Consider the following 13,214-nt stretch of genomic DNA (forward strand, 5'->3'; position numbering starts at 1 on the left):
CTTAGATGGTCCAGACCAAGTGTTATTATTTATTGGGTCGGTCAGAAATCCAAGATGGCCACCATGGCCAACAGTGCCACTATATACTTGCTACAGAGAATGCATACTACAATAATATATGGGTTTTAATTTAGAGTCAGATGACCGTTAAGGCCCCTGGGGCTCTTGTTTCGTGTGAAATGTTTCCTTGGGATTTTCTAAAACCACCATATAAACGAATTTCAATTCCCAGGGATTCTTTTTTTACAGTAGTTAATGTCTAAATAACACATATATTTCTCGCGAAAGTCAGAGACCTATACGTGACTCTGATTATAAGTAGGTCCAAATTATTCTTGCGATGTGTGATCTGAAAATCCAGAACATGAAATATATACTTATATAACATTTGCATGAAGTGTATAGATAATTGCTATTTCATCTTTTTGTTTGCTCAAAACGCCACGTATAAAATATTAACCCATAGTATGCTATATCACTGTATTTTGATATTATATGACCCCGACCCCCTAGACAGTGATTATTGTCATTCTGTCAAACTCCTGTGTATACATTTATGTAAATCATACAAAAGGAATCAAAATCTCTCGTAACAATGTCCTGCACGTTCACGTGCCCGATATTTCGATCCTACACAATATATTGCTACCTGCAGTTTTGGACAGTTCTTAGAAAGATTCAAATGTCGAAATCAATTTGTAAACAATTTGTTGGGAAACCCTGCTCTTACCATGGACCTAAATTCACAAGACTTTTGATTTGTGCGTAGTATTATGACATCCAGCAACAAATCCTGATAGTCAAATACATTTTATTATGTATTATTGTATTATTATTGTATTATTATTGTATTACTTGCTATTTCAAGTTTATAGCGAAATAGTACACTATACATGGTTAAGCGACAACCATTGTCGTTAATTATTAAGACAGAGTTTTCTAGCCTGCAAGGATCGGTGTCGACCATGTTGACTTCGGTGATACACTACACGATAATCTTATTCAATAGGCCACTGATAAGACACGATTAGGTAGTACCAGCACACTGCGTGTAGACATGGTCTGGATACAGATGTAATTTAAATTGAGTCATTGATAACTGCATATATTTTGTAATATTTATAGTCAACAACAATGGCGGAACAAATACCAGATAAAGTGCTGAATGTACCGACTCCATGTTTCCTTGTGGATTTGGACAAGCTGACGAGAAACGCAAAGGTGATGCAAAGTAGGTGTGACAAACTTGGAGTCCAACTTCGACCACACACAAAGACTCATAAAACAGTGTAAGTATAGATTGTGGTAACTTTTTTCTGACAAACAAAATTGGTCCCAATCCCCAGGAGGCTGAATGGCGGGGCCAAAGGGGTCAAATTGAGTGAACATTCAAAAGAATCTTCTGAAGACCAAAATATAATAGAATCAAATACTTTTAATAGCTGGAAGGGTCACTTACCAAACAAGTTGATTTTTATTACTCTGGGTTTCACGTTTGCCCCTGGGTTTGGTTTAGTAATTTAAGGACGGCCTACCGTGCGTGCGATATGCATGCGTATTTGTGTTTTGGGAGGCTGCGGTATGTTCGTGCTAAGTAACCTTGTGATAGAACGGAACTTTTGCCGATTTAAAGTGCGACCTCACTGTAGCATACTGTCGAAGATACCCAGCAGGACATCCGGGCACATTATACAGACAACGGACAAACCAGTCATCCCACCTGGCAAAATGCCGATAACTAAGCGAAGTAGCAACTATTTTTTAAGGCTGTAGTATGCCTCGGTAATCGGACAGAACCGAAAGCCTTCCTCACAGGGGATAACACTCAACTCAAGGCAAATGGAGAATCATTGTCAAGGGAGACATTAAGAAGAAGAACGTTAAGAAAGAAGAAGAAATAAGATCCCTAATTTAGTCGCCTCTTTCGATCGTGCAATGGGAGTAGCTAGCAGGTATAATGTTTACGTCATACCTGTAGGGAAATTTGGGATCTCTCTAGAAAAAAAAACGGTAACCCCAGACGGACAACATCAAACCATAAGAATGCATTAAGTATAAAATATAAGTTACAGTGGTAACATTTACCCGTATATTTTCAGTGAGGCTGCAGATATCCTTAGTGCCGGGCGGAGGAGATGCGTTACAGTGTCTACTTTGGCCGAGGCTGAGTTGTATGCTGAAAGTGGATACGATGACATTCTTTACGCCTTTCCTATAACAACCAACAAAATAGCAAGGTACACGATAACTCACTTGTTCTGGTCGGTCATTATATGAAAGTAACACTGATTAGCAGGTCATTTTTGCCTCATCAGAGAAAGTAATTGAGCAGGAAACGTGCACGTCCATACCAGCATCCCATTGCCTAATGGCTGCGAGATGACAGTTCAGTGAACTTGCACTACAATGCGACATTTAAATTGTGAAGTGGACAGCTGCACCTAAATGTCAAAAACAATATTAAATCAAGCAAACTAGCAAAGCGCATTTAAGTTATATTTCAGTAAAATGTCCTTTGCGCCGAGTCATTCAAGGACACATTATCCAGGAATAGCTTAAATATGTAAATCATTTACCACTGGTAAAAACCATATATACAAATCCTATTATCTCATAACAAGATATTATGTTTCCGTAGCCTGATACGCGACAATACAAGGGAGTTAACCATGCAAAAAATAACGTCGTACTTGTAGATGCCGAAAACTAAACGACAAGCTCGGCGCATTCCATGTGATGCTAGATAGCAAGGCCGGATATCAAGCTCTGGAATCTTCGGGAACCAAGAAATTATGGAGTGTGTACCTTGAAATCGATGTCATGTATAACAGAAGTAAGTGAAGGCAATGTCAAACTGGGTTACTCTATTTACTTGGTAGATTAAAAGTATGTTATAGCCGACCTTAAATAATCATAGCTATTAAAAGAACGTAAATAAAAGTAGAAATCCAAACAACCAAACATTTGCTTTTTATTTTGAATGTTTCGTTTGCATTGTATAGCGTCCTACCAACAGCTAGATATTTAAGGATGGCATTCCCTGCATGTTTTAACGTAATTCATATAGAAAATTGATATTCGCAATTTAGCGCGGAAAGAGAATTTGTGTTCAGACAAGAGGCCCACCTGAATATTTCAGAACATGGCAAAATACTCCAATGAAGGTTGTATATTGCAAATATTGTTCAACTTTCAGCTACCTCTCCCATCAATTATTCAAACCAAGTCATTTCACTCTTAAAGAATTTGAAATAATTTGCAATATTTCGCCCATTTGGACTCGCCTCTCAAACCCCTGATAGCCCCTTGGACCCCTTTGCCCAAGAACTCTCCAGACCAAGTTGAAATTTCTACAGATTATGAAGGGCTTTAAAGAATGTGTTGTATTTCCCATATTTGACCCCGTCTTCATTTTTTGACATTTAGTTTAGTGTTCGCCTTTGTGAGGAAGGCTTTGGTCGAGACATATCTGAGTTTTAAAAATGGTAGTTGGTACTCTCGCTTTACACTCAGCATTTTGGGAGTTGGATCACTGGTTTGCCCCTTGTCAGTATAATGTTTCCAGGTGGGATGCCTTACTGGATGTCTTCGGCAGTATGCTTCAGTAAGGTAGCAACATAAATTCGAAAACAGTTTCGCGCTATCAGGAGATAAAAACGAATATTACGCACATTACACAACTCGCATGTATCTCGTACACAGGGCCGTCCTAAATGACCTCAACTATTTATGGGACGTTAAAAAAAACCTCTTTATCAAATTATGCCATGGCGCACTTTACATTACTTATCATGAGCCACTGAGCAGATTCCAACAAAAGTTAGGTGTGCGCATCTTTGGGTAAAGTGGAACCAATTTATTTTTAAACGGTGCTACTATCTCTTCCACCACCCTAAGGGTTTTTGTTTCCATGTCCCCCAAGGATGTTGTTTGTATTTGGTAAAAAAAACTTAGGGAATAGTAGCAATTTTAGAACTTATCTCTATTTCTCTTGTTTGGCCCTACCCCGGCCCCAGCGATTTAAAGGAATTTATTTGTATACGGTCACGCCCTTTCAATCCTAAAAGGGCCAGAGTTTCCCTTCCCTAAGGACGCTTCTGGTCAAAATTCATTCAATCCTTTATCTATCAATTAAAAGGACGTGCACCTTCCGCCCCAGAAGAGCCGGATTCCAAATGTGTTCCCCTTTACCAAGGATTCGTCTGATCAAAATCTATTCAGCTGTTTATGATGGTAAGCTTAAAGCTTAAAGTCTTGACTTATATTAATAACACGATTTTATATTACTATAGCTGGTGTTTCATGGAAAAGTGATGATGTTGTTGAATTAGCAACTCTAATATCGGGAAGTGATGTCATGACATTTCGAGGTCTTTATTGCCACAACGGTGATACGTACCATAATAAGGGTGGCGAGGAAATAAGAACGTCAGGGAAAGAAAGTACAGCAGTACTCATGGAGGTAAAACAAAGGTATGCAAACGTGTTTTTTTTATACATGTATATGACTTAAAACGAAACGTTTAAGAAGCCTAAAGGGGTTAGTTTCTTCATTTTCCGGGTATAAAACATTGGAATTGTGCTCTAGGTCTATACATCCTAACGCTACGCTCTTTTATGGACGTAATTGTTTAGATATGTAAGATGTACTTTAATCTTCATAGTATGATATTATTTTTCGGTATGCTTGAAAGCATTGACGAAAATCTTATTCATTTTTCATAACAACATTAGCTTCAACTCAGTATGTAGGCGACCGCGTTACCACGGGAAGAACTATCTGCCGTCGGATTTTTTCCTTTTTTACCTGTCCTTTTGAATAAACATGATCTATGTGATATTGACATAAATCCAATGTTGTTACGGTCTCCAAAATGTCTAAAACATAGACATGACTCCGATAATCTCATAAAATAAGTGTTGTAGTTGTAACTACATTTTGTTTGTGTTGTTGTTATGACGTTTGCCAAGACATACCCAAGAACTGTCTGACACTTTCCCCCGAAAACGTCTCTTCTCTCTCAAACGTCACTCCCAGGTAAAACACATGAAAAAATGCATTTTTTTTTTATTTTGGATACTTAGACAGATATATAACAAATGAAATATCTTTTTTTCAACATTTATGAGGTCATGTATTCCATAAATCGCTTTTTAAGCGATTCATGGAATATGTGCAGAAGCAAATGTTGTTATGACCTCATGGATTTTGAAAAAAAAAGATATTTCATTCCTTAAATAGCTTGGTTTGGTTGAGTATTGTGTGCGAGATATATCTATTTAGTGTGTGTTTTGGAAGGCAGTAGTATATTCCTGTTCGTTTCCTGATGATCACGTGGAACTGAGGCAAACCTTATTGCTGTTACCTCGCTGAAGACACCCAGCAAGATACCCTACACGGTCACATTATACTCCGGTATGTCTCGGTCAAGGGACAGATGTCTTCCTCATACTAAAGGCTAAAAAGGAGGAAGTGTCATGGTAGACATTGTGAAGAATATCATTGCTTGAAAAAAAAGAGAGAAAAGATAATATCCCGAATTAAGTCGCTTCTTATCATTACGTTTGCTCTTGACAGAATACTGTTCTGAGAGAAATGTTCTTATGACATGGTATTTCGATAAAATGGTTTTATAAAGCTGTCTTGAAGTACGCGCACTGCTAAAATGACATTGTTTGGTTGATAGGATGTTAAACAATGCAATTCATACGATTATCTGTCCTAGGTCAGGGTCACGTAAATTAGCATCTGTGTTTTTCCTACGACGGTATGTATCCAGTGTCGTCGGGTTTTTTGACTGTCGACTTATACACTGTATGAAACTACCAATCAACAATATTCCTATTCTGGTAGTGGTTATATGTTTCCTAAAAGAAAAGAAAGTGAAAACGCCATTAGAACCATCACTTGTAACACCAATGACTTGTCGACGCTTTTGTTAAGGGGTTTTCCTTAATGTTATGCAAAGTTTTTCAGCACATGGAAAAAATATTTTTTCACCTCGTTTTTTGTTTGTTCAATCAATGACACTGTACCACAAATATCATACAATTATTGATGAAAGTTAAGAGATGATTCCCAATTTTAAAGAAATAGAAAGCATCCAACAGAATGTACGACAAACAATACTCCGACCATGTTTTTCATTAAACAGGCTTTTGCATCATGGCATTCCTTGCGGTGTTGTTTGTATGGGGATCCACGCCTAGCTGTTCCCATCCGGATGATTCTATGTCTTCACTGGAAGAGTTTTCCCCGGGCAATTACGTATTTTATGGTTAGAATGTGATACTTTGGCATAATCAACAAAGAAAATTACTTAGATTTTATTTTCGTGTGAAGAATATATTTCACTTTCAATAATTTCATCCTGTAAATATGTTTTCTTGGTCGACTCCAGTACATATAATTTTACTGATGCAATACAACAGTTTGATATTGATTATGCATTAGTGACGCATTTTATCAGTATACAATTGTATGTACTAGTATATTCATGCGTCATTGTATATTAACCCTGTTTTGGTATGTATAGATTTCTAGTTCTCTCTATATTGGTAATATGAAATACGCAGAAGAATCAGGATTTTTAACTATTAAACTTTTACAGATCTCATGCAAAAAGACATAGGTTCATGTAAAATGGAGGACATCGCTGGACGCGTTGCAACCAGGATTATCGGCCACAAAATTGACCTAAACATTTTGATTATTGACTGCGGGTTCCTCGCCTTAAGTAAAGACGGAATGGAAAACAATTTGCCAAACGGTCCTTGGATTATTCAAGACAATCCTAACCTCCGGTATGTTTATACGTTTTGTTTTAGCTGTACAGTTGCAGCTTCCTAATTCAATTATTTACCCTTTGATGTCCTAGAACTATATATTCGTTTGAACAGAGTGTCTCCCCTTATTAGCTGTATATATTTGCATATATTTTGTATGAGGGCTGGTGCATATAATAACTTGACAGAGCACTGCATGTCATTTGTGGGTAATAAAGGTTTGCAACATCATTCATCGAGATATATTTAACAAATTTAAAAGTTCCGCTCGATAAATTTAGAAAATTCGCATTTGACACTTTTCATGTTAATGACTTAATGATCCAATTACAGATCACCAGACCTAGTAAGTGGCTGATAAAGGTATACAGTTACTCTAATTATGATGCCTAACATCATTCACAGATTATCTACGCGTTCAAGATTTCGCTGGCGGCATCCCTTATGGAGTGATTTCTCAATGCAATCACGTCACGTCGTCATTTCAACAATCATTGAAATATATATGTCCAGTAACTGGACCCTGCGTAAATAAGATAGACCGGAGAAAATTATCATCCCATACCTTTAGGATGTGACAAAGAAATATCCAACGGTCGGGGTGATATTCCTGAATAACTTACCGTAGGTAGAGCCTCGAATTATACAAACAGATGTATCGCACCTCGGGCTTGAGATTTTTTGGTTTCGCGCGGATCAGAACTTATCTAAAACGATGCACTTATTTGACCTACCAACACCATCAGGTGAATGTTGTGTGGTTAGACAGTCCCGACCGTGTCGAGTGCTGTCTCTCGGGAAGCTGTACTGTGCTTTCGCGGATGTGTTCTTGAGTAACTGGGTAAGACACTTTACCTTATGCCCCTGTCACACTTTACCGGATTGGGCCACCGGACGTGAAACGGATAACATTTTTGGATATCCGGTGATGTTCGTCAATATCCGTTTTATGTCCGTTTTATGTTCGGTTCATTCGTTTCATGTCAGGTGATGTACGGTGCGTCCGGTGGTATCCGTTGGAAAGTTTTGTGCATGCACAAAACTTGAAACGGACAGTAACGGATAAGAATATTCGTTGGCTGTCCTGTGCATGTCCGTTTTATCCTGTATATATCCTGTCATTGTTCGTTTATATGCGGTAGGTGTACGGGGGACACGCGTTACCCAGTCCGTTGATGGAACTTGAACGCATACGCCACGCATAAACCGGACCTTCAGCGGACACATAACGAACACATAACGGACACATAACGGACAAACACAGGATGCTTGCAGGATTAACACCGGACACGACGAATAGACAAACGGATTGAAAACGGATAACACGCACAGAACGGATGAATACAGAATACCTACAGGATACCTACAGGGGGAGGAACTGACTACCGACAGAAACTGATTAATTATCGCAGGCATATAAAAAGGTTCTTGGAAGCTTCCAAATTAGATTCACAGACAGTTGTCAGCATGGAATGTCAGACTAAAGTTTCTGTGCAGTTTAGGGCCGCCTTGCTGCAGGCAGAAATGCATATGAACAATGTTCAGATGGACCTTCACCAGTACCTTTCCCACAGGAGAAGAAGGCACCGCAGGCAACAGCGAAGACGTTATTGGTCGAGGTCATGGCTGAGCCCGGAGAGACGAAGGCAGTTCGGTCTATATGACCAACTCATGGTAGAACTGCGGAGAAATGCATATATCTTGTTTTTTTCTGCACGCGCGCGTTAATGTCCGTTAGGTGTTCGGTTTGTCCGGAATGCATCCTGTACACGTCCTGATTCACCGGTTCATGTTCGTTTGTTGTTCGTTACTCATTCGGAGGCACCCGGTTGGTAGTACGGTAGCCGTACGTTACATGTTCGTTATTGGTACGTTTTATCCGTTCCATATTCGGTGCAAGTACGTCGTCAGTTTGGATTTTTCTACCGGACTGACAACTTTGCCACCGTATACCACCGGATAACAAAAATTTCTATCCGTTGATGTCCGGTACACCAATCCGGTCAAGTGTGACAGGGGCATTAGTTGCTCTGGATAGCATGCGGAGGGCCTTCCATATGTTGTTCAGTGGGGGTAATCTCTAACTGCTACAAGGATTTCATGCCTCAAAATGACCCTGGCTGTTGCCGAGGCGAAAAATCCAGCAAACAAATGACAAGTGTACAAGCCATTACCCCGACAAGAAATTATTAGCAGAACCAAAGACTATTAGCGCTAACTTACTTTTATTGATACATATACTGCAATGTTAACTGACTTGAAACGTCATTGTTTGAATTTTACTATGTCAATAATTTAGCGGGATGATTTAACTTAATGCGATATACATTTAAAAACGCAGACTTGTTGGTATGAGTCAGGAGCTCGGAAAAGTAACCGCAATAGAGGGGGAAATCAATTTCGCCAGTCACCCGATCGGATCGATGATGTTCATCTACCCTTATCACGTAAGTATCACGCTGTTGTCCTCAATTTACTTTGTACATAACGAACTTATCTATTTCGACTTCAGAATCACGGAAAAGTCCTGTATATAGTATACCACATGTGTAGTCGCTTAGACAAATAACCTGTATCTTCAATGTACATTGTTGATACATCTTGAACCATGATAACCCTTATGATATATGCTACAATAAGGCTGGTTTTCAGCCGATTATATCTCAGTTCAGTATATTAACAGCAATAACTCGATGTGCAATGCCTTAAGGTTGCGCTTTACAAGTATTTACTACACATGTGATGCAAATCATACGAGAGTAATGCTGAAAATTAATAATTAAGCAATATGAAAATGAAGAAATTCATCTAAAAACCGTTGTCAAATTTTGTTTCTTTGTGTTCCTGAACAGTATTTTTAAAGCGAAGTAAAGATAGTACTTTTATGGTCATTGGTGGCTTTTTGTCGATATTCATCAAATAAAATCCTGTTACACTCGTTATATTTTCAGTCTTGTGCTACTGCTGCTATGCACTCGGTCTATTTCGTCCATTCGGGAGACAGCATAACGTCTGTGTGGAGGCCAACGCGTGGATGGTGACATTTTAATCATAAGTGTATAATGAAAACATATTTTTGTCTTAAACAACAAGTTTTCGTCATCATCAACAAACATCTCAAGATCTGTTAGTGCAGAAACGTTTATTTCATAATAATAATGTTGAAACACATCAATTTGAACATTTTATTTCCGAAAAGCTGTAACAGCAGCGCCATCAAACAGGTTTTTTGGAATGTTTATTTACCTGATTTAATTGATATGATTCCATAAATAAAGCATGTAAGACATTTTTTTTTGTGTAATTATTACCTCACCTTAGCCGAAGACTTATGCGAGCTCCTACTATCGGGCATCATCCATCGTGCGTCGTCCGTCTTCCATTTTGGGTCCACCAAATGGCGATGAGGAGGTCGAAAAGAGTTCCCAATGGCAGTTGAGCTTATGCCATGGAGCAGGGGCTGTCGTTATTTTTTTGTTTAAACGACTATTTGTAAAGAATGGACTCTTGTAAGGAATTGACAGATTAAGACCAAATTGGCCCCGGGCATTTTTGGCAGATGGGATTCAGATTTGTTCATGAAAATATCTTGGTCCTAGGAGCTAGAGGGCGGGGCCAAAATAGAGAATTTAAATGAATATTTAAAAGGTTTAAGTGTAACTTAGATAGCTTTGATATTGCCTTTATATCGTGCCCTGGATATGTAGAGTTAAACATCAGAGCTCTGTGTCAGTGAAGGGGGGGGGGGGGGGGGGGGGGGGGGGGGACCCAGAAGTCTATGTTGTTAAATTTGTTTCGCCTAGTGCCAAATTTCGGACAGCAGTACCGAAAGGGCTTGTTAGGTACGGGCTATCCCAAACGCCAATGGCCTCTGGACTGCTAAGTATGTGTTTAGTGCCAAATTTTGCTGAACATGATCATTTGTCTATGAATGATCAAACAATATGATTATTTTATTCGGGTATCTATTGATAATAATTGTTATATATTCACTCTGATTCGATTCCAGAGAAGCAGCCTTCATGTTGGTCCCATTTGGGTTTTATTGCTAGTATTATGAACATCAGAGTCATAGAGTGTGATACCGCCTTTTTAATGCGATGTATAATCACATACCCAGTAACAAAATTATGTTTGGTTTGTGTTTAAGATTTTAACGTCCTCACAACAAATGTCATATGTGGACGGGGGTCAAGGAGGCGCATATAGAAGAATATAAAGCCAGTAAGACACAGCAGTGTGGGAAAATTTAACAATTCAATGTTTACAATGGCGAGGGGGGGGGGGGGGGGTGGCTTAGATCTATATTGGTCTCTTCAATGTTAAATAAGCGAAGCGGAAGGAAATTCTTGATACTTCAGGGGCACTTTTAGTCCTACGAACAAGATACAGTGGGATATAGTGGGCTTTATTGCCTTATTCTAGGGGACATTGGGGAAACCATACCGACCAAGCTGGGGCACAGGCGCTTGCATAGAAAATGTGATTTTCAATTTTTTTTTGGATATGACAGTGGTATGTGTAATCTGTTAAGTACAAGGTTGGCAACTCCGCCACGAGCGAAAAGGCACACCACCACACTTCAATCGACTAAACAAACACATTTATTCAAACTGACACGGCGCATACTATATACTACCGCCATCTAGAAACATTTATCTTTAACCTACCCTGTCACTCAATATGAATTGTTACATCCAAAACACAATAATCCGCGAAAACATCGCCGAATTCCTCCATTCCTCCAACAAAACACCTGTGAGCTGGGGGGGGGGGGGGGGGGGGGGGGGGGGATATATTTTTCTCCGACCAGCACGGCATACAAAATTGACCTTACATGTTGATTGGACGATCGGCAAATTACGGTACGCATATTCAACACACGCCTTGTCAAACAAACTAAATGTTCTCTCGCGTTGGCGGACTATATAAATATTGCACATACTCCTGCATTTCACTCAATGAATAGCCATCTTAATAGAATTCATATATCACAAGCTACATAATAAAGAACCTCATTTGTGACGCTTGCAGTCATATCTTTTAATATTCTTATATTGCTGTGTTGTTATCAAGTAAATCATATGGAGATTTGACTATCTGAAAGATTTTTAAGATTATAAATCGTTGTGCCGTGGCTTTAGTAAAGGAAGATTTCGACAATGTAAGTGACAATGACACTTGGAACATCAAGTGGCAGTCATTTCACTACACCAAAAGATTAGGTCAATACGCTTGAAATAAGGGTCTTTATACAAGCGGGGAAAAGGAAATACAAGTTTTATTTTTTCGATAGTTATTACATTACACGATTCTTTGACCCTGTGTCCATGGTGTGATTTTCTCTATTATTCCATCATTACTGAATGTATTTTGAGGATTTTTGTTATCCTATCACAGACGGTGTTTGCGTGAATACCGTTAAAACAAGGGTACCCTACGCCGGTTCCTGATAAAAAAATAAGCAGCGTATATGTCCATCCCTGGCATCAGTCCCTGCTCTTACTCTCCTTTAAATTGACCTCACCAAGGTGTGTTTTGCCCTTTTAGGGATATTATTTCACTCCCAAATAAGGGCCTGCGTGAGTTGAGCGACGTTATATTGGACGTTGACGCGCTTCCAAACCCTCTTGTCTAGTTCGTCCCACAAATGTTCGATTGGGGATAAATCTGGACTGTAGGTGGCTAATCAAGAACTGGAACGTTTTTTTGAACCAGAAGGTTACGACAAGCCCTCGCAACAAGGGACTTCGCATTGTCCTGCTGCAACGTAAGGTTATGTTTACGGATAAGAGGAAGAACGTTCGGTCTCGAGACCTAATTCCGATATCTTACTGCTGTACGATTATTATGGATAACCACGAGAGGTCTTTTCACGCCTATGGCGTTGTAATCGCCTCTGCGTAAGTGGTGGACCAAGATAGGGACGTTGTGGTCTTGAATGAACTCCCGTAACCCATTCCTAATCGTTCTTGGACATACTGGCCGACCATGCGTGCCGACAACTAGACTTTCCGTTTCCGTCGCCGTCAGAAATCGAAAACGGGCGTGCGAGCGACATATGCCTATATCTTGGCGTCTTGACGTAATGCGAGGGCGTCCGCTACTGAGACGGTCAGCAAACCTGCATGTGACTCCGAGGCGCCAACATAAACGGAATATTGTTGTCTCATGTACACCATATTGCCGGGCGTCGTGACGTTGCGAATGCTTCTGCATTATCAGAGTAACGGGCTTACCCCTTTCGACTTCACTAAATCGCGACATTTCGCTGTACAATCGCTTCGGAAATAAATGCTTCGTAACTGATCTGTGCTGTTCCAGTATTCGATTTGTAATGATATACCACCGTCGAGAGGGGTCACAGTCGACTGAAATTTTACAAAATTTCAAAGTACATGGAGGAAGCTCAGTGTGATATCTAACTG

The 13,214-nt window shown here is 39.5% G+C and overlaps 1 protein-coding gene across 1 annotated transcript; it reads left to right on the forward strand.

Moving 5' to 3' along the window:
• The first annotated feature begins 970 nt into the window (after positions 1-970).
• On the forward strand, positions 971-10,076 carry LOC117317476 (D-threo-3-hydroxyaspartate dehydratase-like). The gene is made up of 9 exons (XM_033872286.1): positions 971-1,289; positions 2,100-2,237; positions 2,697-2,833; positions 4,293-4,473; positions 5,855-5,910; positions 6,156-6,278; positions 6,612-6,804; positions 9,128-9,233; positions 9,738-10,076. Exons 1-9 carry the CDS (start codon positions 1,135-1,137, stop codon positions 9,825-9,827), a joined length of 1,179 nt encoding a protein of 392 aa, XP_033728177.1. The 5' UTR covers positions 971-1,134; the 3' UTR covers positions 9,828-10,076.
• Positions 10,077-13,214: the final 3,138 nt, after the last annotated feature.

Source organism: Pecten maximus, chromosome 19 (assembly GCF_902652985.1).
Source record: "Pecten maximus chromosome 19, xPecMax1.1, whole genome shotgun sequence".
Classification (NCBI taxonomy): domain Eukaryota; kingdom Metazoa; phylum Mollusca; class Bivalvia; order Pectinida; family Pectinidae; genus Pecten; species Pecten maximus.